The sequence below is a fragment of the Balaenoptera ricei genome, chromosome 7, assembly GCF_028023285.1.
Source record: "Balaenoptera ricei isolate mBalRic1 chromosome 7, mBalRic1.hap2, whole genome shotgun sequence".
Taxonomy (NCBI): Eukaryota; Metazoa; Chordata; class Mammalia; order Artiodactyla; family Balaenopteridae; genus Balaenoptera; species Balaenoptera ricei.
In genome coordinates, this window is record NC_082645.1 from 121,427,770 (window position 1) to 121,452,042 (window position 24,273).

Consider the following 24,273-nt stretch of genomic DNA (forward strand, 5'->3'; position numbering starts at 1 on the left):
TGGAAGGAAAACTTAGAAGAGAGAAATAGCAGCGCCCCCGTAGCCCCCACGTGTTCATTACCCCACAGAGAGGGGTGCTTAGGCCAGGCATAGGCAGGCTGGACACACCGTCTGAAGCGCAACAGGTACACTCCACATATTTATAGAAGAAGGGCTACAGACTACATCAAGAGAGCTGTGGAACAGTGTGTTCCTGATCCTTGTTACACAGGGGAGGATCTGGAATTCAAAAGCTGTTCTTCTGTTGAACTGATGCAGACGTGCTGAGCTACCAACAGGAGGAAGGAAATTAGCTTCTGAGGCAGTTGTACTATACCTCTCCTCAAACCTAGAGTACACATTATCCTAAGTAGACAAACATTCCCCTTAAGATTCAGAACAAGACAAGGATGCCCATTATCACTAAGTCTAATCAATATTACACTGGCAGTACTAGTCCGTGCAATAAAGTAAGAAAAAGAAAAAGTCATGAAAACGCTAAAGGAGGAAGTAAAAATGTCAGTGTTTGCAGCTGATATTGTTGTCTTTAATCTACAGGAAAACTTCTAAAAGTGATAGGAAATGTAACATGTTTAGTAGATATAGGTTATTATAACAAAATTCATTGCATTTTTATTTATCAATAACACAATTATAAAATATAATTATAAAAAAGATGTGTAGAGAAAACCAATGAAACTAAAAGCTGATTCCTTGAAAAGGTCAATAAAAATAATAAACCTCTAGCTAGACTCATCAAGGAAAAAAAAAAAGAAAAATTAGCAATATCAGAATGAAAGAGGAGACATCAGTAAAGATCATACCAGCATTTAAAGGACAGGGAGATATTGTGAGCAACTTTAGGCCAATATATCTCAAAACTTAGAGAAAATGATGAATACTACTTTGAAAGACACAAATAACCACAACTGACACAAGAATAAATAGAAAATGTGAATAGCCCCATAGCTATGAAATAAATGTAAGTTGTAATTTAAAACTCTGCTGCAAAGAAAATGGCAAGACCAGACTGCCTCACCGAGTTCTAGCCAACATTTAAGAAAGGAATAATACTATATACGGAGCTCTTTCAGAAAATGTAGGAGGAAGGAACACTTCTCAACTCATTTTATGAGACCAGTAATGCCTTTATGCCAAAACCAGAGACATTACAAAAATGAAATTACAGACTAATATTTCTCATGAGCAAAGCACAAAAATCCTAATAAAATATTACTCAAATCAAACCCAGTCCTACATCAAAAGGATAATCCAACCTGAGCAAGAGGGACCCATCTCAAGAGTACAGGTTGGTTTAACATTTGAAAATTAATAAATGTAATTCACCATATTAGGAGATAAAGGAGGAAACCATATGATCATCTCAATAGATGCAGAAAAATCATTCGACAAAATTCAACTATTATTTTAAAAACTCTTAATAAACTAAGAGTAGAAAAAAAGGTCTTCAACCTGATAAAGGGCATCCATGAAAAAGTCAACAGCTAACAAAATACTTAATGGTGAAAGACTTCCTGCTATAATCAGTAATAAGGCAAAGGTGTCCCTTCCACCAGTTCCTTCCAACGTTGTCTTGGAGGTCCTAGACAGTGCCATAGACAAGAAAAGGGAGAAAAGGCATGTCTATTGGGCAAGAAGAAGTAAAGATGACACAATCGTGCACATAGAAAAAAATTCTAAGAGATTTTACAAAAGCTATAGAACTAATAAGTGAATTCAACTAGATCACAGGATACAGGGTCAATACACAGAACCAATTATATTTTCATATTCTAGCTGTGAAGACTTGGAAAATGAAGTGAAACAATATTATGTACAATAGCATCAAAAATGATAATTTCTATATGTGTGAAATGAATTATAGACATAAATGTAGAAGCTAAAACTATAAACTTCTGAAAGAAAGCATATGAGAAAATCTTCATGACAACTGGAATAAAATGGTTATGTACTCGGAAAAATATTACATTGTTTCCCCACTTCTCACCATACACAACAATTAATTCCAGATGGATTAAGGACTTAAATGGGTTTTTTTTTTTAAGTATATGATTTTGTGTAGAAAATGTAGGTAAATATCTTTTTGGCCTTGGGGTAGGGAAAGATTCCTTAAGCCACAGAAAGCACTAACTATAAAAGGAAAAAATGGACAACTAGACTAGCTAAAAATTAGGAATTTAAATTTATCAGCCTTAAGAAAGTCAAATGTAAGCTACAAACTGGGAGAAGATTATATATATGTAATATATATATTTTATATATATATATATGTGTATATATATACATATATATATATGTGTGTGTGTGTGTGTGTATATATATATATATATATATATATATATAAAATCAACCCAATAGGAAAATAGGTAAAACACACGAGTAGGCATTTCATGGAAGAGGAGGTACATAAAGCCAATGAAAAGAAACATTCTCTTCATTAGTGATCAGCAAAATGCAAATCAAAAGTACAATGAGATACTTTCATTGGCAAAACTTCAGAAGTCTAAAAAGCCCAAATACTGGTGAGAATGTAGAGCAACAGGATTTCTTATGAATTGCTGGAGGAAGTGTAAATTGGTAGAAGCACTTTGAAGACAATTTAGTAATTTGCCTGTCAAGTTGACCATTCATATAAACTGTGTCCTAGCAGTTCTACTTCTAGGTATAAGTCTAGGGAAAACTGACACATCTACACCAGGAGATGTGAAAGACACAGCTTTTTTTTTTTTTTTTTTTGCAAGAGCAAGAAGTCTAAATCCAACCCAAATTCCTACTAAACAAGAAAGGATAAAGTATGGTATAATCACACTGAGGAATATTATACAGCAGTAAAAAGGGCAACGCACAACAATGTGGAGACATTAATATAAATGTTGAGTGAGAAAAGAGTACGTATACCACAATGTCCTATTAATAAAGTTCATAAATAGCAAAATCAAAACCATATATTGTCTAAGGTATTCATAAAAAATTTTAAACTAATTTAAGGGGCACAGAGAAGATAGCACAGAAATTCAGGACACAAGGAGTTGGGAAGTGCCTGTAACCAGGGGAGCCGGCCAACGTTCTAGCTCCCAGGTTGGGCGCCGGCCCCCAGGTGTCATTATGTCATTACCATTTATTTACTTATTTATATGTTAAGCATTAAAAGTAAACTCTTCTAAATTGAACACTTTTAATTCAGGAGCACAACTCCCAGTTTTTAAAAAGCCTGCGGTGAGTATTTTAAGATGAAGGACTCACCCCCAAATGTATTGGTTCCATACGTGATTGTTATCGAATGAATTGGCAAGATTGGGCCTGTCCCCCGAGGGCCACTGAGGGCAGCCCCAGGCACTTCCCAGACGCCGCCCGGCCCGAGTGCCCAGGTCCAAGGCGTCCCTCTGCTCCGAGGCAGCCCTGCCCAGATTCTGGCCTCTCCAAGCACCTGGGGGAGGCCGCAGACCTCTGTCCAGACCCTCACACCAGAGCTGATCTGTGTCCATCTTAATCTGGCCTCGAGTCACCCCCTCTAACAACAGCAACACTGCTTTATTCTTGGGGTCTCTCCTGGCACCTGGCACCTGGGCTCTCCTCTCCCAGAAATTGACGAGTGCCGATCCCAGCCGTGCCTGCATGGGGGCTCCTGCCAGGACCGCGTTGCTGGGTACCTGTGTGTCTGCAGCCCAGGGCATGAAGGAGCCCGCTGTGAGCTGGGTAAGACAGGTCCCGGCCCTCGCTGCGGGCTGGCAGCTCCGGCACCCCGGCCGTGGGCCTGGGGCACTGGTGTCCCCTGGCCGTGGTCACCTTGCTCCGGCTGCCCCTCTCCCTGGGCTGGTCTCTGGTTGGGCACCGCCTGCTCTCTCAGGTCCCTGCCAGCTCTGATGTCCCTGCTTCTGCCTCCCCAGGGGGACTGAGAGCTCAGCTGAGAAAAGCTCGCCTCCTGCAGCCTCTGGCCTGGGGGCAGGGGGGCAGGTCACACCCCAGTGCTCTGCGCCAGAGGAGGGAGGGGAGGCCTGCCGGGTGCACCGCTGAACAAGCCCTGCTCCCCGCACGCCTACGGGGGCCTCTGAGCCCCGAGACAGAGACATCGCCCCGGCGTGGCGGGGCAGGCCCAGGATGTCCAGTCGGGGCCCCTGCGAAGCCTGGGCAGTGAAGGCAGGAGCGGCCTGGGGGCAGGCTCTGTGGGCAGAGTGGAGGGCAGCGGCGAGGCTGAAGTCTCGGTGCACAGGAGACCCCGGGGGCGCGGGGTCATGCCGTCTCGTGTCCCGTCTCTGCAGAGACAGACGAGTGCCTGGCGCAGCCCTGCAGAAACGGAGGCTCCTGCAGGGACCTCCCGGGGGCCTTTGTCTGCCAGTGCCCCCCGGGCTTCGCTGGAGTCCACTGCGAGACAGGTAGGGGCTGCGCCTGGGGGGTCCCCACGTGCCAGGTCCCAACCACACCCGCTAGGCCCCCGACACCCCGGGAGAACCTCTTGTCAACGAACGGAGACCCTGGGGCGCTCAGAGAGCAGGGGGATGGGGGCAGTCCCCGTGGCCCTGCCGGACAGGACCCCTGGGGGAGGGGCCCCAGGGGGGAGGAGGAGGGGAGGGCCGGGTGCCCGCCAAGGGGGAGGGGCCTGTCGCCAGCCCCTTCCGCCGACGGGCTTGCCCGCTGCCCCCCCCCCACGCCCCCGCCCGGCCTCCCTCCTGCCTCCCCTTCCCTTCTTCCCGCTGTCCTCTCCTCCCTCCCCCAGACACCCCCCTGCCGCCCTGGCCGACTCTCTGGGTGTTCTCCAGAGGTGGACGCCTGCGACTCCAGGCCCTGCCAGCACGGAGGCCGGTGCGAGAACGGTGGCGGGGCCTACCTGTGTGTCTGCCCAGAGGGCTTCTTCGGCTACCACTGCGAGACAGGTGGGGCCCGGCCGCCCTTCCCTCCTCCGGGGTCCTTTCCTCCGCCCGCCCCGCCTCCTGCACTTACCCTCCCCGGCGATCTCACGTCCCCCCCAGCTCCATGTCCAGCCACAGGCCCTGCTGTCCCTGCACTGGCCAAGCTCAGGGCCGCCCCGGGGGCCTGGAACTCACGGTTCCTCACATCGGGATACTCTCCCTGATCAGCCTGAGCAGGGGCTCCTCGGGGGCCAGGTCCCGGCTGGGATGTCCCTCTGGGACGAGGGCTTCCCTGACCACAGGCCTGCGGGGGCGCCCACCCTATCAGCCGTCTCCCCAGCACCATTTTTCTCCTTTGGAGCACTTTCCGGTCTCTGGGACTGTCTGGGCAGTACTTCTCTCAACTTGCTGATGTGTATCCCCTCCCAAAACAGGCCTATCCCCGGGGTGGGGTGTGGCCTGACCTGGGATGTTCAAGTGTCCCCAACCCCTAAGCTGGGCCTGGCTGGCACCACGCAGACCTAGCACAGTGTGGATGGGCTTCTGGGCTCCAGCGCCACCACAGGGCACAGGAGCCTGCCTGGGCACAAGCACAGTGCGGACCGCCTGTGGCCAGAGCCCCACTGCACAGGCCGGGGGCGGCGGAGGGCACTGCAGGCTCTGGCCTGTGAGCTTGGGTCCACACCCGCACCCCAGCCCCAGTGCAGAGGGAGGCCGGGGAGGGGCCGGTGCTCTCGGCTGCCCGCTGCCCCCCGAGAGTGGTCGCCCCAAGTCACCCCCTGCCAGAGCACCTTGGCTCGGGTCGGGGCAGCACGGCCTGGTTCAGAGTCAGAGGGCTTCCCTGCCTGGCCTCTCCACGGGGCCCTGGCGAGCCCTGCCCTCCCCCTCCGAGAGTGCCCGCAACCCCCGTATCCACCTCCCCAACGTGCCGCCGTGATACCACCCACCTCCACCCCGCAACTGCATCAGCACGGGAACGGCCCTGGGCAGGACCGAGGCCAAGCTGGAGGGGGGCCTGGCGACGTGCGCGCACTCACGGCTGCCTCCCCCCTCGCAGTGAGCGACCCCTGCTTCTCCAGCCCCTGTGGGGGCCGCGGCTACTGCCTGGCCAGCAACGGGTCCCACAGCTGCACCTGTAAAGCGGGCTACACGGGCAAGGACTGTGCCAAAGGTGAGGCGGCCAGGGTGCCGGCGTCGGGGGGCGGACTCCCCTCCTCCCCAGGGCTGCAGACACCCCGTGGGACGGGCCAAAGGGCCGAACGGCCCCCAGGGCCGAGTGCCCAGGCGGCTGCTCTCCCAGGCTCTGCCCGGGAAGCCGACGGGCGGCACCAGCACAGTCACGCGTGCGCGCACACGGGAGACCCTCCAGGGGCCCAAGGCGGGCTCCCACCGGCAGTGGCCCACCTGCGCCCCGGGGTAGCCAGGCCCGAGAGCCAATGGGCCAGACACCTGCCTGGGGGCCGGGGCTTCCACGGCTGACAGCTGACCACCCCCCTTCCCTTGTTCTTGACTGAAACCCTGAAGAGCTCTTCCCACCAACGGCCCTCAAGGTGGAGCGAGTGGAGGAGAGCGGGGTCTCCATCTCCTGGCGCCCACCCGAAGGCCCAGCCGCCCGGCAGATGCTCGACGGCTACGCGGTCACCTACGCCTCTTCCGACGGCTCCTACCGCCGCACGGACTTTGTGGACCGGGGCCGCTCCTCGCACCAGCTCCGGGCCCTGGCGGCCGGCAGGGCCTACAATATCTCCGTCTTCTCGGTCAAGCGCAACGCCAACAACAAGAACGACATCAGCAGGCCTGTGGTGCTGCTCGCCCGCACGCGTGAGTGTCTGCGGACCCTGCCCGCCCCCCCCCCAGGGCCCCACTGGCCGCACGCCCCGGAGCCGGCTGGGGGGCCATCCAGCCCGCCCCCCACCCCAGGGCCCCACTGGCCGCACGCCCTGGAGCCGGCTGGGGGGCCATCCAGCCCGCCCCCCACCCCAGGGCCCCACTGGCCGCACGCCCTGGAGCCGGCTGGGGGGCCATCCAGCCCGCCCCCCACCCCAGGGCCCCACTGGCCGCACGCCCCGGAGCCGGCTGGGGGGCCATCCAGCCGATCCCCGACACTGGCGCCAGCGCTGCTGGGCAGGGCAGAGAGGGAACCTTCTCACAGAGGAGAGGAACAGATGCGGGACAGAGACGGAGACTGGGGTTAGGGAGCGAGGCTGGGGGAGTGCGGCGGGGGCCCCCTGAGAAGGTCCTGGGGCTGATGTGCCAGCTCACGCTGGGGTGGGGTCGAGGGGAGCCGGCCAGGTGTCCCGGGGGTGAGGATGGAGCCTCCTTGCTGCAGGTCAAGAGAAGGGGCAGCGTGGGACCGCAGGGAGGGCCCTCTGGGGGAGCTGCCCTGAACGGAAGTTGTGTGTAAGGGCGTCCAGAGAGGCTTGGGGCCCCAGCTGGCTTGTCTGCTCCTGGGGTCAACAGGGGAGGGGGGAGAATCCCAGAACACACCCATGATGGTGGGATGGTGGGCGCTGGCCCAGGGGGTCAAGAGACTGGGGAAGGGGCGGCTGGAGGCTGGAGGATGGAGCGAGAACTGGGAAGTGGTGTGACCGCTGGGCGTGTCGAGAGCCCCATGGGGTGGCTGACGGGCTCAGAGTGAGGCCCGGGGCAGGTGGGCACAGGCAGGCGGCTGGGTGAGGAGGAAGGTGAGGCCCCTCGGAGGACGGGCAGGGGGAGCACCTTCTCAGGTCCCTCGGGAGGAGGAAGGCAGGCACCCTGGCATCACCTGCCAGCCCGAGCAGACGCTGACACCGAGGACATTGAGGGCCAAGTGCAGGGCGGGACGAGGACTCACGACAGCACGTCCTGGGGAAGGACAGCACGCGGTGCTGAGGACACACTGGGCCAGCAGGGTGGGCCCGGGCATGTGACAGGGGAGCGAGCCCTCCGGGGTCTGGGGGAGGAGTAGGCCATCCTCAGCTTGGCTTCAGGAAGAAGTGCTTTTGCGGCTGCTCAAGGTGGGGTCTGCCGGGGAAAGGCTTCTGGAAGGAAGACAGCCTCCCCTGCTCCATCAGGGTGGGAGGGGGGACCACTGCCCGCAGAATGGGGCGCTGCATCCCGGGAGCTTCGGGCACCCCTCTCAGCTCCCTTGGCTGGGGTTCGGCCCCTTCCCTGAGGTCGCCAAGGACTCTTCCTGGCTTCTCCCCCGTCAGGCCCCTGGACCACCCAGACGGGGCAGGTAGTCACTGTCGGTGCCACCACAACAGCCAGCCAGAGGGTCGGGAAGGGCCCACCTCGCCCCTGGCAGTCTGAAGGGGCCAAGACCGCCCAGAGCAGTGCCCATGGCAGCCCCTTTGAAGCCCCCCCCCAAGGCAGGGGCCTGGGGCGTGTCCAACCACCCCATCTCCGCACTGGGCTGAGGGACACATTCAACTAGCCCAGGCTGGATGGCACACCGTGAGGCCGCCTCTCCGTGACCCGCCCCACCAAGTGCCCTTCCCGAGCCTCCTCTCTTGTCCTGGCCCCGCCCTACCCAGGGGTGAGGAGGTGCCACACGGCCATGCCCCCATTGTCCCCAGGACCCCGCCCCGTCGAGGGCCTTGAGGTCACCAACGTGACTGCCAGCGCCGTCTCGGTGCGGTGGGCTCTGCACAGGATCCGCCACGCCACCGTCAGCAGCGTCCGCGTGTCCATCCGCCACCCCGAGGCCCAGGAGGACGAGTCCGCCGACGTGGACAAGGGTGTGGACAAGTTCACATTCAGGTAAGAGCGCGGCGGCCTTGCCCCCCACCCTGTGCTCCCCACCTGCCCGGCCCCCGGAGGAGCAGGGGCGCTTGGTCGGTCCTGGGTCTCACTCCTGCCTTGCCTCCTCGTGGGGCCGCCAGACAAGTGTTTCAAAGTGCCCCCAAAAAAGCAGAGACCCTCTAAAAATCTGAGGACAGCACCTCCTGCACGGAGGCCAGCGAGACACTGGCCACCCAGAGGCCAGCCCAGAGTTCTTCCAGCCTGAGTCACGCAGGCGCCTCCGAGAGGGACAAACCGTGGCACCCCTGGGTCGCCTGACATTCTTATCTTGTTCAGTAATATGTTTGAACCTTAAACTAGGCATATAAACTTCTTAGGCTTAATTATTACAAATTACATACAAACAAAACTACAACAATAAAATTCGAATGACCATCAGTCATTCAGAATGGCCGATGACTGAAATAAACACTTCAGCAGCCGTGCAGGGAAGCCTCGGACCCCACGGCCTAGGCGCTCCGGCTCAGGGACCCCTGTGGGCTGCTCGCCAACCAGAGCGCTTTCCAGCCCCTGGCCAGGAGGGCAGGCAGTGCTGGAGGGCCAGGGTGAGGAAGGAAGAGTGCTGGCAGCCTCCCGGGCAGGGGCCCCCAGGCTGGGGAGTAAACCCGGCTCCACTCCAGGACATGCCCACCAACTCCTGTGCAGCAGCCGGGGCGGGCTCAGCGGGAACAGCTCTGCGGCGTCCGGCCCAGAGCAGCCACGGGCCACGGTCAGGGGCAGGGGCTCTGGAAGGTGAGGCCAGGCCAGGCGGGGCGCTCTGTCCGCCGCACCCTCTGAACCACCCACATTTGGGTACGTTTCCGGTTTGCAGACTTCTCACGACCACTTTTTCTGTGCATGCCTGTCCTTTCTGTCTAAGCAGACGGCTGTCTGTGCTGGAGACGACACTCCACTTTGTCTTTTAAGTATTGCTGTGACTCTCCTTGATTTACATCCTGCCCACTTCCCAAGAGTGGCAGGACAGAAACACAAATGGAGCCCAAGGTGGGCACTTTGTGGCTACATCAGGGTCCCCAAGACCACGCCCACATTCACTAGGGGGCCCCCAGGACTCAGCAGAGGCCGCGCTCACAGCTGGATTCAGGACAGAGAAAGGATACAAAGCAATATCGGTAAAAGGAAGGGGCGCAGGGACAAGTCGGGGACCAGGCGTGAGCTTCCAGAGCCCCCTCCCCTCACATGACACGCTTAGCTCCCCACCACCAGCTGTGACGCCCGTGAGGTGCTGTCTCCCCGGGGAGCCCCTCAGAGACACAGCGCCTGGGGCTTTTCCTGGGGGTGGTCGTGGGCACCTGTGCCTGGTGAAGGTTCCAGATTCCCAGGAGGAAGCGGCACTCCGCACGAGCCTCACTTGGCACAAACGTTTAGGGGCCGTGAGGCCCTCTCCTCCACGAGGGGGCTGGGGACCCTCCCGGGAGCTCCCAGCCCAGGGCCAGCCTCGCAGGCGGGCCGGCCTGCCTGTTAACCTTTTCCTCCAATTGCCCCGTTCTGGCCTCTCCTGTCTTAACACCAGCCTCTGACCACACTGCAGCCGCCCCGGCAGGCCTGTCACCTTCCCCGCCACGCCAGTACTAGACAGACAGACCAGGGAGTAGCTTCCTACCCCAGGAGCACTCAGGTCTCAGGCCACACACCTGGCCTTCGTGGAGGCTGCTTGGCCACCGGCCCTGGGACGACCCACAGCCCCGTCACGCCTGCGCGGAGGAGCCCCAGTCTGGCAGCAGGGCCGCCCTGTTCCTCTCTCCCCGGCCTCCCCTCTCCACAGGGCCCTGCTTCCGGGAAGGAGATACACCATCTGGGTGACTGCCCTCAGTGGGCTTGGGGGGCAGGAGCACCCCACCGAGAGCCTGGCCTCGGCACCACTGCACGTGTGGACCCGTAAGTAGAGCGGCGAGGGCTCAGGTCGCGCGGGGCCTTCTGGAAGCTCTCACCTCCCTCCGACCCCTCAGTCCTCTCCAAAGTGGCCGCAGCACCAGAAACCTGGCCCTGGCCACGTGTACCAGGTGTGCCCAGAGGCGCCCGGGATGGCGGCTGCAGGGGGCTGGGTGGCCCTCCTGCCGGGGACGACCTTCCTAGGCAGCCCTCCGCGTGGGTGTTCGCAGGCTCCGGGCTCCTGCGGGCCCGGGGTCCCTGAGCAAGGACGGGAGGAGCGAGCTGCAAGGATGCCCACGCTGTCCGCCCCAGGGAGCTCCGTGCCGTCACGGGGAGGACACCCGGCCCTCACCGCCCCTCCCTCCCCCACGCGCGGGCTGTCCGGGCACGGGGGCACAGTGAACAGGGGTGGGGAAAGGGGCAGGGGCTTGGTGAGCAGGGCAGGTTTGAGCAGGGCCTCGCCCGTGCTGCAGGTGGACAGCACAGGCTCAAGTCCTTGCTCTGACCCTGAGTGCTGGGGCCCTGGCCCACCCTCTGCCTGTCTAGCCCCCTCCCCTATCTACATCCCAGGAGCAGGTGTGCATGGCCAGGCTCGAGGGATGGAAAGTGCCACCCGGGAGGGCACCCTGAGGGACTGAGCAGGCGGGGCGCCTCACCGGGGGCCAGCGGGTGGCACTCTGGGGGTGCCTCTTGGGGCAGGAGGGGGAGCTGCTGCAGGCCCTGAGCAGCTGCAAACGCCCCTCCACGCCACCCTTTAGGACCACGAAGTTGTCTATAACCACCCAAGCTGGCTTCTAATGAAGCGTCAGCAATCCGTGTCAGATCTTTAAACCGTGTCCTGGGCAGAAGACCCTGTCAACCCCCCTTCACTTCCCTCCCCTGCTCCGTGCTCGCTTAGGGCCTCTGCCGCCAGCCAACCTGACCGCCGCCCGAGTCACGGCCACCTCTGCCCACGTAGTCTGGGATGCCCCCACTCGGGGCACCTCACTGGAGGCCTACGTCATCAACGTGACCACTAGCCAGAGCACCAAGAGCCGCTACGTCCCCAACGGGAGGCTGGTGTCCTACACGGTGCGGGACCTGATGCCTGGACGGCGGTACCAGCTGTCGGTGACGGCCGTGCAGAGCGTCGGGGGCGACCAGCTGCACAGCGAGCCCGCTCACCTGTACATCATCACCTGTAAGTGCGGCACCTTGTCCGGGAGACAGCGCTCCTGCTGTACCTCAGGACCCTCCTCTGGCCCAGGCCACACTGTCCCAGGGACAGACAGGCAGCCTAGAAACGGGGCTGTTGACCCAGAATTGCACGCATGAAAATTGGGGGAGGATTTCCTGGACAGCTGGCGCTGGGTCAGTGAGCTAGCGGTTCAGAAGAGTAAGCATCTCGCTCCTCACCTTGTGCCATCCGCCCGAGTGGACCCCAGCTGGCTGAGCGGTAAATACATGGCATCACCCTGAAAACCAGCGCCGAGAGCGGGCAGTGGCAGCGTGGAGGCGGCCCTGGGTGGCAGCCTGGCAGCCAGGCCTGACCCATGAGGAGCTGCTGGACAGCAGCATGGGCAAGAGGGGCGGCACAGCGTCAGCAAGGGGCGGGCTGGGAGAGGCAGGAAGGGCAGAGTGGACGGACGGAGGGTGGGAGCTGCTGAGGAACGCGGAGGCTCAAGGCCACAGTGAGGACATGGGTCTGCTCCCGAGAGCACAGGAGGCCCGCTGGGCCCCATGGGGGTCCTGGCATGGCAAAGCTCACAAGAGGACGGTCCGTCTGGATGGTGCTGCAGGGAGGTGGGCGGTGGCCTGGGCTCCCTCCTCTCCCAGCCCACCAACCTGCCCTCGGGGCGTGGAGTACACTTGCCCTGAGACATCCAGACCCGGCTCAGCCCCAGGCACGCCTGCCAGGCAGACAGGGCAGGCTGGGGCCCCTCTGGGAGTCGGTGGGGGGTGGGCGGGGCTCGCAGGTGAGGAGGGTACCCAGCCCTGGGGGTGGGGGCTGCTGAAGGCCACGGTTAGGTGACAAGGACCCACGGAGGAGCCATGCCCTCTCTCTCGGGGTGTGCAGGGCGTGGGCCTCAGATGAGGTGAGTCTGGACGGGGTCCGAGGCCCGGCCCCACCTGCAGGTGGAGAGCCTGGGCCAGGGTGGGGGGCTGGGACCAGCACCTGGACCGCTTCCAGGCTGCATCCGCAGCCCCTCCTCGGGCAGGGAGCAGGGCTCAGGGTGGGCCGGGGGCACACGCCCCTTCGGCTCTCACCTCGGAGCGGCGGGGCAGGATGCGGGCACGGGGAGCCCCAGACCAGCCCGCGCGGCCACCCCGTCCTCCACCGCCCGCAGCCGCGAGGGATGGCGCCGACAGACGCTGGCACCGGGAAGGACTCCCCCCGCGGGCACTCAGAACCCGACCGGCCCCCGCGCGCCTGCCGGAGCTGCGCCTGCTCAACGACCCCGGCGCCCCCGCACCGCCGACCCAGGCCCCCAGGTGCCCGCCTCAGCTGCCGCCCCCAAGACCCCGGGTCCTGAACCCGCCTGCTGACCCGCGCTGACTCTCTCGCAGGTTCTCGGAGCTCGTGGACGGCAGAGGACGAGTGAGCGCCAGCTTCCGCAGCTCGCCTGGCAGACGGGTCACTGTGAGATCACGTGAGTGCCCAGGCCTACCCCGGTGGCCCCGCTGCCACCTCACCCGCCGGTCCCCAGTGGGATGAGGGTCGAGGTCCCTGAAACCTGGGTTTCAAGACCACCTCCAGGGCCCAGCACCGTCCCCAGCGGGGGACCCCAGTGGGGTCAGAGGCCCTGGGCTCCAGGGCCAGCGCGAGGAGCCCACGCCACCCACGGGCTCCCACGGAGCCTTCCCAGCGTGGCTGTATGGGCTAAAGGGACAGGCCGCAGGCAGGCACGTGAGAGAAGACGGGAAAGAAACCCGTTAGGGGCCGGTCCAGGTCAGGACCCTGAGTGCTGTTTAGTGAGCGCGAGGTCCTGGGACCCGCAGCAGGAGCCTCGCCAGGGGGCTCCAGAAGGGCCAAGAGCGCGGTCTGGCTGAGGGCAAATAAGAGGGGGAGGAGGGGGCGCTGTGGACCCCCAAGGAGCAGGAGAGGGAGGGAGAGGAGAGCAGGATGTGACCATAAGAAGGAGACTGACGCATCAGTCAGCTGCTTAGGCCTGTGGGCAAGGCAGGAGGTTCGGCCCTGTTGGGCCACTAGTGACCTGCGCCCACAGTTCCGGTGGGGCTGGCAGTCAAGCCGGGTCCCTGCTGAGGACTGGCAGGAGGGTCAGGGCTGGGCTCCGCCCGGAGAAAAGCTGATCCTACCCGAGGCAGCGCCAAGACCCACCCTGATCCCGCCACGCCAGGCCCTGCGCCCGAGGGAGAGAAGCCGCTCAAGAAGGCGGCCCAGGGACAGTCCTGGGCGCAAGGCAGCAGGCTTCGTGGTCAGCGTGCTGTGGCGTCCTGATCTCTCCTAGAACCCACGGCTCTGGTGCAGCTGGAGAACGCGGAGGAGGTCCCCGAGCAGGTCAGCCTGGCCCTCCAGCTCCCCGGACGCAGTGGTGACAAGGGCGCGGAAAGTAAGTCAACAGGAGTGGATTTCAGGGCTGACCACCCTCAGGGGCCTGAAGGACCACAGTGGGGAGGGGCGAGGCACAGGGCCTGCCCGAGGGGCAGCCGAGCGCCCCGCCCTGGAAAGTGGGGACCAAACCACATCACGCAGGCAGACCAGCACGGGCCTGGGGGCTGCAGCCACCCAAACATTCAGGGTCCTCCCCGGAGAGACTGGCCCACCGCTGCCCCCTGCAGACGGCCCCTCCTCTCCCTCTGTGAGCAGCGGAGCCCTCCCCTGCCTCTCCCAGAGATGTATGTGGAGCAGGATGGCAGGAGCGAGTGGAGGGGCAGCCGCTAGGCGGCTCCAGCTGGAGTATCGCCTGGGAGGCCGCTGCTACCCAGGCCCGGCAAGCAGGGCCTGAACTGTCCGCCGGTGAGAACCACAGCTGGGCAGCTCCAAGAGGCCATCTTCCTTCCTCACACTCAGACCCTCGCTCTATCTTTCCTCCTGTTCTAACCCTCGGGGCCTTGTCCCTCTGGGGACAGTTCTAGGAGCCAGTGGCCTTTCTCCTGAGTTACACCACAGGCTCAGACTGGGCTCACCCATCAGCCAGCCCCCAGAGAAGGCAGAGTACTCGGTAAAGGGAGAGTCAAGCGCCCAGGATGCGGCCTCACCTGCAGGCCCCCAGCGTACCCAAGGACACCTGGACACATCCAGGCACCTGCACCAGAGGGTGTATTTGCCAGCAGTGGCTCCACGGCCCCACAGTCCAGCACCCCTCACTGTACGGGGCCTTGGTGAGCACCAGGAGGGGCAGTTTGCGGGTCAGACGCGGTCAGAGAACAGAGCCACCGGCTAAGGTGCGGTCAGAGTGAAGACACTCATGTTGCTGGCGTTTTGTAAGTGAAAAAACAAACATTTTATCTGATGGTTTGCGTTATGTCAGCCCTTTTAAATATCAGATGTTTCATTTCACAAAATTCAGAACTTAGAGGGATGTGAGTGACCTCTCCTGGGTCCCTTCTGAAGGAGAGATTCGAGGTGGCACCAGGCTGGCCCCAGATGTCACTGCCAGCTGCAGTGTTTGCTAACGTGAGGGACGAAGCCTTGAGAGAGTGTGAGATGATTTTAGGTGATAACAGGACAAAACAATCTCTAATGGCCCCCAGGTGCACAAAATTAGTCGTGGTCTTTGGTTCCTGTCACATTCTCACGATCGGGCCAGGCTGGCCCCCTTTTACTTAGTGAGTCTGGTTGGTTAGCTTTTGCTAAAATAACAGCCTTCAGACCTGGAAGCCACCCATGAACCAGACAGAACACAAGCAGTAACCTGTGTCTTGCTGTTGAACCACGAGCTTGAATTCGTGCTGCCGTCCCTCTGCTCCACCAGAGGCTGGATGGGAGGGAGGAGTGAGTTCACCGCCCGCGTGGGTGTCCCAACAGCCGCAGGCTTTCCTCACCGGGCAGCATCGGGCTGTGTGCCGCCCCCAGACCCGCGTTTTCGCCCAGCATCCTGTGCTCGTTCACTCTCACTGTCCAGCATCTAGTCCGTCGGTGAACTCGCTCCGAGTGCACGTGGGCTGTGCCTGCTGTTGTCAGCAGTGCTGCTCTGTGTTCCTGTACACATCTCCTGGCACGTGTGCGGGCTCGGGACGTGTGAATGCCCAAGTGACAAGAGAATGTGAGTTGCCTTCTAAGTGGGGTATCAGTCTGGACTCTGTCCAGCAGCGGTCAAGAGGTGCAATGAGTTGGCCCCCAATCTCTCCAGAATCTGATCTTGTCAGGTTTCGTGACCCTGCCAGCAGGACGGGTGTGAAGAGCACTGTTATGATCTGATTTGTGTCTCTCGAGAACTGGCACAGTCAGCACCTCGTCGTGGCCCCCCTCCTCCATTCCGCTGCCTGGCTTCCTCAGGCCGAGCCCGACCACTTTAGAGGCTGCCTCTTTGGTAAGGCTCGCTGTCCCACAGGGCCAGTCCTCTCGCTGCCCGTCAGTGTCTTGGCTGTTCTTGACTCTTCGTATTTCTGTAAAAGTTTACAATCAGCTTGCCAAGGTCCACAAAGTACATGTTGGAACTTTACATGGCCAAACTTCTGAGGCCCTATATGCCTGAAAATACACTTATTAGCCCTCACATTTGAAGGACAATTTAGCTAGGTATAAAATTCGAGGTTCAAAGTTCCTCTCCCATTCAGTTCTTCAAACATTTGTCCACTGTCATCAACTGTGCTGTCACTGGGTGTCAATCTTGTTCTAGTTTCCTTCTAGAATAATCTGCTCCTTCTCTCTGGTAGCTGTTAGACTTTTCTTTCTCAAGGAAAGGATGATCCCCAGAAAGCCCCAGGCACCCCAAGAGCACAGTTAATGCTCCTGATTTGGCATTTGCTCAGCAAGCAACTCTCCAGGTCAGGGCCGCTCCTTCAAGCACCCAGGAGACGCTCCTGGAGGATTCCCAAGATTCCTGCCATCCTGGGAACTTGGAGTGAACGCAGAAGCTGGTCAAATTCTTCCTGTTTCCCCCAATTTCTCACCCCAGGAGGGCTTTTGGACTATGCTGGCCTTATCCCCTTGACACCCATACAAGTGGGGGCAGAACTTAAACCTCTCTATTCTGTAATTTATCCTTCATATAGGAGGAGCCCATTGCCCCCGCCCCAGGGTGCACCCCCATCCTTGTCCCCCACCTCCGTTCAAAACAGCCTTCTCTTTTTTTTTTATTTACTCGTGCGTGTGTTTGTGTGTGTGTCTGTCTGTCTGTCACGATAAACTCAGGATTCAGTGGAGACAGCTTTGTAAAATGAGGCTACAGACAGTGGTGACCCGGTAAAACCCCCACTGCTGCATATAACTCTAGGTTTCGGGTCCCAGCTGCCTGAGCATGGCACAAATGTCAGTCACAGTCTCTGCAGGCTGGTGTCCCAAGTACAGAGGGTAAGGATTGCTGACGTGGGCTCACAGGTTCTAAACACCCCTGCACACTTCCATGTTCTGTAAGGTTACCATAAAATGTCTCTGGACAATTGTTATGTACAGTGTCTAAAATTCATATGGAATTGGAAGGGACCTGGAATAGCAAAAACCATCCTAAAAAAGTAGGAAGACTCACATACCCGTTTGTCAAAACTTAGTACAAAGCAATGGTAATCAAGTCAGTGCCAGATCCTGGCACAAGGATAGACTTATAAATCAGTGGAATAGAATTAAGAGTCCAGAAATAAACCTATACATCTGTGGTCAACTGATTTCAACAGGGGTGCCAAGACCATTCAGTGGAGGAAAGAAGAGTCTTTTCAGCAAACGGTGCTGGCACAGCTGGATATCCACATACAAAAGAATGAAGTTGGACCCCCTACCTCACACCATACACAAAATTAATTAAAAATGGATCAAAGACCTAAATGTAAGAGCTAAAACTATAAAATTCTTAGAAGAAAACACGGGTAAATCTGTATTACCTTGGACTTGACAAAGGATTTTTTTTTTTAATATTTATTTATTTACTTATTTTTGGCTGCATCAGGTCGTAGTTGTGGCATGCGGGATCTTTTGTCGTGGCACACGGCCTTCTCTCTAGTTGTGGCACACGGCCTTCTCTCTAGTTGTGGCGCGCAGGCTCGAGAGCCCGTGGGCTCAGCAGTTGAGGCGCATGGGCTTAACTGCCCCGCAGCGTGTGAGATCTTAGTTCCCCAACCAGGGATCGAACCCACGTCCCCTGGAAGGCAGATTCTTAACCACCGGACCTCCAGGGAAGTCCCAAAGGATTTTTAGATATGGCACCAAAAGCAAGAGCAACAAAAGAAAAAAAAAGGTAAGTTGGACTTCATCAAAATTTAAAACATTTTGTGCTTCAAAAGACATCATCAAGGAAGTGAAAAGACAACCCATAAAATGGGAGAAAATATTTGCAAATCGTATATTTGAAAAGGGATCTGAATCTAAAATATATAAAGAACTCTTAAAGCTGAATAAGAGGAAGACAAATAACCCAATTAAGAAATAAGCAAAGGATCTGAATAGACATTTCTCCAAGAAGATATACAAATGGCAACAAGCCCATGCGAAGATGTTTGGTATCACTAGTCATCAGGGAAATGCTAATCAAAACCACAGTGAGATGCCTCTTCACATACACCAGGATGGCTAGAATTAAAAAGTCAAGATAACCACAAGCACTGATGAGGATGTGGAGAAACTGGAACCCTCAAACACTGCTGGTGGGAATGTAGAGTCGTGCAGCTGCTTCAGTTCCTCGAAGAATTAAACGTGGAGTTACCATATGACCCAGCAATTCCACTCCTAGCTACACACCCAAGAGAAATGAAAACGTATGTCCACACAAGGACTTACACAAATGGTCACTGCAGCACTATTCACAATTGCCGAAAGGTGGAAACAACTGGTGAATGGATGGACAAATGTGTTATATTCACACAATGGAAATTATTGGACCATAAAAAGGAATAAAGTACTGATAAATGCTACAACATAGATGAACCTTGAAAACATTATCCTAAGTGAGAGAAGCCAGTCATAAAGAACACATAATCTGATTCCATTCATATGAAAGTCCAGAATAGGGAAACCTATAGTGATAGAAAGTAGATCAATGGTTGCTTCAAACTGGAAGTGGGGGTGGAGGTATATGGGGTGAGAGCTAAAGGGTACTGGGTTTCTTTCTGAGGTGATAAGAACATTCTAAAATTGACCACGGTGACGGATGCACATATCTGTGGATATGCTAAAAATCTATGAAGTGTACACTTCAAATGGCTGAATTGTGTATAAAGTATATCTCAGTAAAGCTGTTTCCAAAATGTAAAGTGCAGACAGTGTTTCTGGTATCTCTTTTGTGTAGGAAAGTGGGGAAGGGAAATATGAATGTATATATCTATTTTCTTATATTTAAAAATAAATAAAACTAATAAAAATGATTAACTCTATAATGAAGCAAAGAACGAGAATGAAGAAGTAAAGGGAACGGAGAGGGAGGATAGGTATCTCTAAATGTACCTTTATAGATGTGACTTTAGAAATAAGAAAATGTTTTTTTAAATGACACCAAAAAAAAAAGCAATGCCTAAAATTTGAAAACAAACTGAAACTTATTAACCATGCCGATGGCATAACCACCCAGGGAAAAAAAGCATCACTTCAAGTGATTTTTAAAACAGCATTCTAGGGACTTCCCTGGTGGTCCAGTGGGTAAGACTCCATGCTCCCAATGCAGGGGGCCCAGGTTCAATCCCTGGTTGGGGAATTAGATCCCACATGCATGCCGCAGCTAAGAAGTCTGCATGCCGCAACTAAGAAGTCCACATGCAGCAACTAAAGATCCCACGTGCTGCAACTAAGACCTGGCGCAGCCAAAATAAATAAATAAAACAGCATTCTGACTATTAACATCTAGTGGGATATAATCTAAGGATTAAAAGAATTGCCAAGAAATTTTAAGCTGTACTCAGTGATCTTAATGTCATTTCTAAACTATTACATGTACATTGTGGGATAAAGAAAAGAATTATGTTAATGCCACAAAGATTTTCAGCATAAAGTGATACAATATAAAAATCAAAGAAGTTAAGTAAAACCCCTGATTTTATTTTTATTTAATTCTGTTCATTTGAACTGGAAATACTGGAATGAACTCATAATTTGTTCATTTTTATTTTTTAAATCTGACTTCCTAGTTCTGTCTCCTGAAAAGACCTGGAGCACTGACACCACAGTAACAGTGAGCACCTTGATCAGCCAGACTGTGGACTCTAGACACCATTCTCCACTAAAGGGAACCGGCGGGGGACTTCCCTGGTGGTCCAGTGGTTAAGACTCTATGCTCCCAATGCAGGGGGCCCGGGTTCGATCTCTGGTCAGGGAACTAGGTCCCACATGCCACAACTAAAAAAAGATCCTGCATGCCGCAACTAAAGATCCTGCACACAGCAATGAAGATCCCGCGTGCCGCAACTAAGACCCAGAGCAGCCAAATAAATAAATAAATATTTTTTAAAATAAATATATAGACTGGGGTCTTCAGAGAAATGGCTGATTCCAAGGCTGAAGCAGAACATGGACAAAATAAGCCCAGGACATGGGAATTCCCTGGGAGTCCAGTGGTTAGAACTCTGCCCTTTCACTTCCAAGGGCCCGGGTTCAATCCCTGGCTGGGGAACTAAGATTCTGCAAACTGTGCAGTGCGGCCTAAAAAAGAAAAAAAAAAAAAAAAATGCCTAGGACATACTTGTAAAAAAGCAAGCAAGCTTTCAAAAGCAACTAGGATTGTGTCTAAAGGGCACAGGAGCCAACCTGAAGGGGCTCCCACTGGCCAAAGATGGGATAATTTGAGCATGAAGAAAGCTAATGACAGCAACAGACTGAAACCCATCAAATATATACAAGTCCACAAGGTCTTAACAATGGTCAAAAAGAAAGAACAACGTATTGGTCAACTTTAGAGCTTGCTGGGGGACCAACTCACTCTGCAAGTGTACAAATGAAAAGAATGGAGCATTTACCTGGCCTTGCCTGTATGGACTGTATTTTAGGGTGACCAAGGGGTGGGTGAAGGAGAGCAGGTCTTCAGAGGGTCTCCCCAGCTAGTGAAGAGGAGTGACAGATCACATTAGACCTGACCCTAGTGAGAGATCAGGGATCTATATGACTTCTCAAGCCATCAGGTGCAGAGCCTAAGAGAACTTTACTCTGGATTAATCAGGCTGCCAACACTGAACCAGTGATCGATCCTCACATCATGAAAACCAAATGTGGAGACATCCTATGTCTCCTGGTGTAGCCGAAGGGCACCCAACCACCACCTGTGAAGCCAAAGCAAAGACCATGTGAACCTGAATCCTATTAAGCCCCTTTCTCTTACTACCAGTTAACAGGAAACATGGGGAGGGGGCGAGTTAATGCCGTCAGTCAGACCCAGAGGATGGAAATTCCACGGGACAAATGACCTCATTTCTTCAATAAACACAGAGGGGAAGAAGGTTAAATTTATAGATTAAAAGAGACTTGAGATACATCAAACTAAGGCAATGTGAATCTTTATGAATCTGAATTAGATGGGACCAACTGTAAGTGACATTTTTAAAGATGATCAGGGAAATTTGAACACAGACTGCAGTTTCTTGTGATATTAAGGAACTACTGTTAATTTTGTAATAGTATTGTGCTTATGTGAAAATTTCTTAAGTCTTTATGTATTAGATACTTGCTGACATATTTACAGGTGAAGTGGTTTCTGTGAACTGCTTTGAAATTCTCCAACTAGAGAAAGAAAGGCAGATGGAAAGCTGGAAATAGATTAAACAAGATTGGCAAAACGTTAATAAACCTCCCCCCATGAGGTGGTTGCCGAGGAGGGGGGAAGGGGGAAGGGCTGGATTAGGTGTGGAGGGGGTATTGGAAGTGGTGGCGTATGCACGATTCTTATTCTTTTGTGTGTCTCAGTTTTTTAAGAGTTAAAAATGAAACCAGCTATCTTGCAAGCTTTAAAAAAAAAAAAAAAGGACAGTGGACTCTAAGGGGGGAGGGACAGGTCTGCCCCTCCCAGGCAGCACCGCTGACCAACCCGCCTCCAGCTCCCGCAGTGCGGAAGGCAGACAGCGGCCCAAGGGGCACAGACGCCAGCAGAGTCCTGCACAGAGGCTGCCTGGGGCTGGGGCTGGGGACACACAGGCGGCTCGGGGACAGGCGCTGGAGGATGAGGAGGGCTCTCTAGGGTTGGCCTCTGTGTTCCAAGTAGAAGAAGCCCTGTGCAGCGGGGCAAAGTCAGCAGAAGTGTGGGGCAGGGGGCACAGGCCAGGGCAGAGCGGGCAGTCTCTCCCAAAGGCGACCAGAGTGCAGCCATGACCTAAGCTGTGAGCCGAGGCTCCTCTGCCTTGTGACGACGGCTCGGCACCGAGAGCCCTCCCGCTCTCCCTCGAGGTAACGGGGTCAGGGCTGAGCACACTGAGGCCAGTCTTCTGCCTCTGCTCTCTGACCACCCCTAGGGCCCACTGGTGTTGGGGGCAGCAAGAGGCAGCAACCTGGGAACGCTGTCAGGCCTTCCCGTGGGGCCCCGAGACTAACCGCTCGTGGCCATTCACAGGTGCCCCTGGGAACTGTTCAGAAAACCCCTGTCAGAACGGAGGCACCTGTGTGCCTGGTGAGGATGCCCGCAGCTGTGAGTGCAGCCCGGGGTTCAAAGGCAGACACTGTGAGCTTGGTAAGTTTGGGGCCGCTCCCCTCGCCTGCTGGGGTCACTGGGGCTGGGGCCTGGCCTCGACACGCTTGTGACGGCAGGCTCCGATGGGACCACTGGCCCCAGGGGGGGTTTGCTGCAAGGACCTCCAGCCATGAGGTGCCGGGACAGGGGCCTGGCCACGGTGCCCCAGACCTCCAAGCGTCCAGGGAGGGAGGCTGGCAGGCAGTGAGCTGCCAGGCCTCCCACTGCCCCGAAGCGCCAGGGTGAAAGGTGCTGCCCAAATAACTGGGGGGTCTGGGACAGTCACAGGGACCCAGCGACAGCCGCTCCACAGGGAGGGGGGGAGGAGGGGGCTCTTCTCGCCTGGGGACCAAACCAGGCGGTGGGAGGGAAAAGGGCCACGGGCCTGCCTCTGACTTCTGGGCTGAGGACGAGAGGCTCGTGGACAGAAGTTCCCACACGAGCCACACAGCCCTGAGCCTGCCAGACCCAGAGCCTCCGACCAGCCCCGAGGGAAGCCAGCCTGCAGGCTCCCAGGACCCCCACCCAGAGCAGCACCCGCAGTCGCTCAGCAGCCCCGGGGACAGGGCCGCCAGCCCGGGAAGTGGCTGGGCAGAACCCCGGACCTACAGTGGCTGCAGGAAGAGGGCAACCGTGGCCTCGAGCTCCTTGTAAGCGACGGCCCTTTCCTCTGTGCCAGCAGCCTGCAGAAAGGTGCCCCAGCCCTGCACACGGCTGTTCTCGGAGACAAAGTCCTTTCCGGTCTGGGAAGGAGGCGTCTGTCACCACGTGTAAGTCCCTCCCCTCCGCCTTCACCACGGCTGTAGCGCGTTCCTGACCCTCAGATGCTTCCGCCCTGTCCGCACAGGCCCCTGAGGTCTAGTAGTCACAGCACGGAAGGGGCTTGCTTTGACCACCCACCCCCTCCATGCGACAAGTTAGGAAACTGAGGCAAAAGGGCTGAAAAACTTGCCTAAGGCTGTGCAGCTGGGAGCAGAGCCACATGAGGCCTAGAAGCGGGATCCCCTGCTCCTGCCCTCGGGCCTTCCTTCCCCTAGAAGCGGGATCCCCTGCTGCTGCCCTCGGGCCTTCCTTCCCCTAGAAGCGGGATCCCCTGCTCCTGCCCTCGGGCCTTCCTTCCCCTAGAAGCGGGATCCCCTGCTGCTGCCCTCGGGCCTTCCTTCCCCGCGCCCTGGAGCGGCATCAGCCTCCCTCCCCGGGATGGCAGGGCACGAGGAGAGGACGTGCCCCTCCTCTTCTCAGCACAGGAGACCTGGAGTCTTGGTTCTGCCGTGAGTTCCCGACACAGCCCTGGGCAAGGCGCTCATGCCTCAGTTTCCCCATCTGTAAGACGGGCTGAGGAGGGAGTCTGCCGAGCCCACCTCTTAGCACCTTTCTTGCTAACACTCTTGACTCCATGGGTCATACTTACAACCTACTTCGTCCACAAATACGGACGAGCACCTCCCGTGTGCCAGGCGTGGTTCGGAACACTCGGCACACATCAGCGAGCCGAACGGGCCGAAGTCTTGCCCTGGGAGTCCTGACGTTCTAGCTGAGGGAGTCACAGTACACAAGAAGCACGAGTTTGTCCTGCAGTGTTTTAAATGGTGGCAAGCGCTAAAGGAGGATGGAAGAAAGGAATACGCAGGGCCAGGAGAGCCAGGGCCGGGGCGCAGGAGGGGGTGGCAGCAGCATTCGGCAGGGTGTCAGGGGAAGCCTCATGGAGAGGATGACATGACCAGACATGGGCGGGCGGAGATATCTGAGGGAAGAATGGCCCAGTCAGAGTGTATCTGTTGCCAAGGCCCTGAAATCAGGAGCCTGCCCGCCCGTCTAAGGAGCAGGAAGGCCAGCAGGGCTGGAGCCGAGCGAGCGAGGGGGCGTGGAGGGTGGGCCTTGGAAACCCATGGAAGGACCTGCATGTGTCCTCTGGGAAGTGGGGGGCTACTGAAGGACACTGAGCTGAAGTGACACCTGACATGTTTAAAGATCACTGGGATGGGATGTAGGAAGGCAAGACAGAAGGCTTGACTTGAGCCTGGACATGAAGCCAG

General features: G+C 56.4%; 2 protein-coding genes across 17 annotated transcripts in view; one reads left to right on the forward strand and one right to left on the reverse strand.

Annotated features, from left to right (window-relative positions):
* SNED1 (sushi, nidogen and EGF like domains 1) overlaps nucleotides 1–24,273 on the forward strand; it is a 92,558-nt gene that overhangs the window by 54,745 nt on the left and 13,540 nt on the right. For 6 of the 15 annotated variants that reach the window (XM_059929128.1, XM_059929126.1, XM_059929130.1 and 3 more), the window contains 14 exons: nucleotides 3,583–3,696; nucleotides 4,260–4,373; nucleotides 4,758–4,871; nucleotides 5,905–6,018; nucleotides 6,372–6,668; nucleotides 8,405–8,588; nucleotides 10,396–10,508; nucleotides 11,401–11,682; nucleotides 12,830–12,974; nucleotides 13,050–13,132; nucleotides 13,952–14,053; nucleotides 14,574–14,825; nucleotides 22,121–22,237; nucleotides 22,917–23,007. In XM_059929128.1, the coding sequence (XP_059785111.1) occupies nucleotides 3,583–3,696; nucleotides 4,260–4,373; nucleotides 4,758–4,871; nucleotides 5,905–6,018; nucleotides 6,372–6,668; nucleotides 8,405–8,588; nucleotides 10,396–10,508; nucleotides 11,401–11,682; nucleotides 12,830–12,974; nucleotides 13,050–13,132; nucleotides 13,952–14,053; nucleotides 14,574–14,825; nucleotides 22,121–22,237; nucleotides 22,917–23,007 (2,122 nt within the window). Of the gene's footprint in view, nucleotides 1–3,582; nucleotides 3,697–4,259; nucleotides 4,374–4,757; nucleotides 4,872–5,904; nucleotides 6,019–6,371; nucleotides 6,669–8,404; nucleotides 8,589–10,395; nucleotides 10,509–11,400; nucleotides 11,683–12,829; nucleotides 12,975–13,049; nucleotides 13,133–13,951; nucleotides 14,054–14,573; nucleotides 14,826–15,471; nucleotides 15,977–17,279; nucleotides 17,429–19,715; nucleotides 22,099–22,120; nucleotides 22,238–22,916; nucleotides 23,008–24,273 lie in introns of those variants that run through there. The other 9 variants (XM_059929127.1, XM_059929133.1, XM_059929134.1 and 6 more) reach the window with 7 other exon arrangements.
* MTERF4 (mitochondrial transcription termination factor 4) overlaps nucleotides 1–24,273 on the reverse strand; it is a 49,520-nt gene that overhangs the window by 7,649 nt on the left and 17,598 nt on the right. Inside the window, exon 5 of one of the 2 annotated variants that reach the window (XM_059929137.1) lies at nucleotides 14,924–16,052. The exons of the other annotated variant lie outside the window; for it this stretch is intronic. The gene's annotated coding sequence lies outside the window, so the exon portion shown is untranslated. Of the gene's footprint in view, nucleotides 1–14,923; nucleotides 16,053–24,273 lie in introns of those variants that run through there. 2 annotated transcript variants of the gene reach the window in all.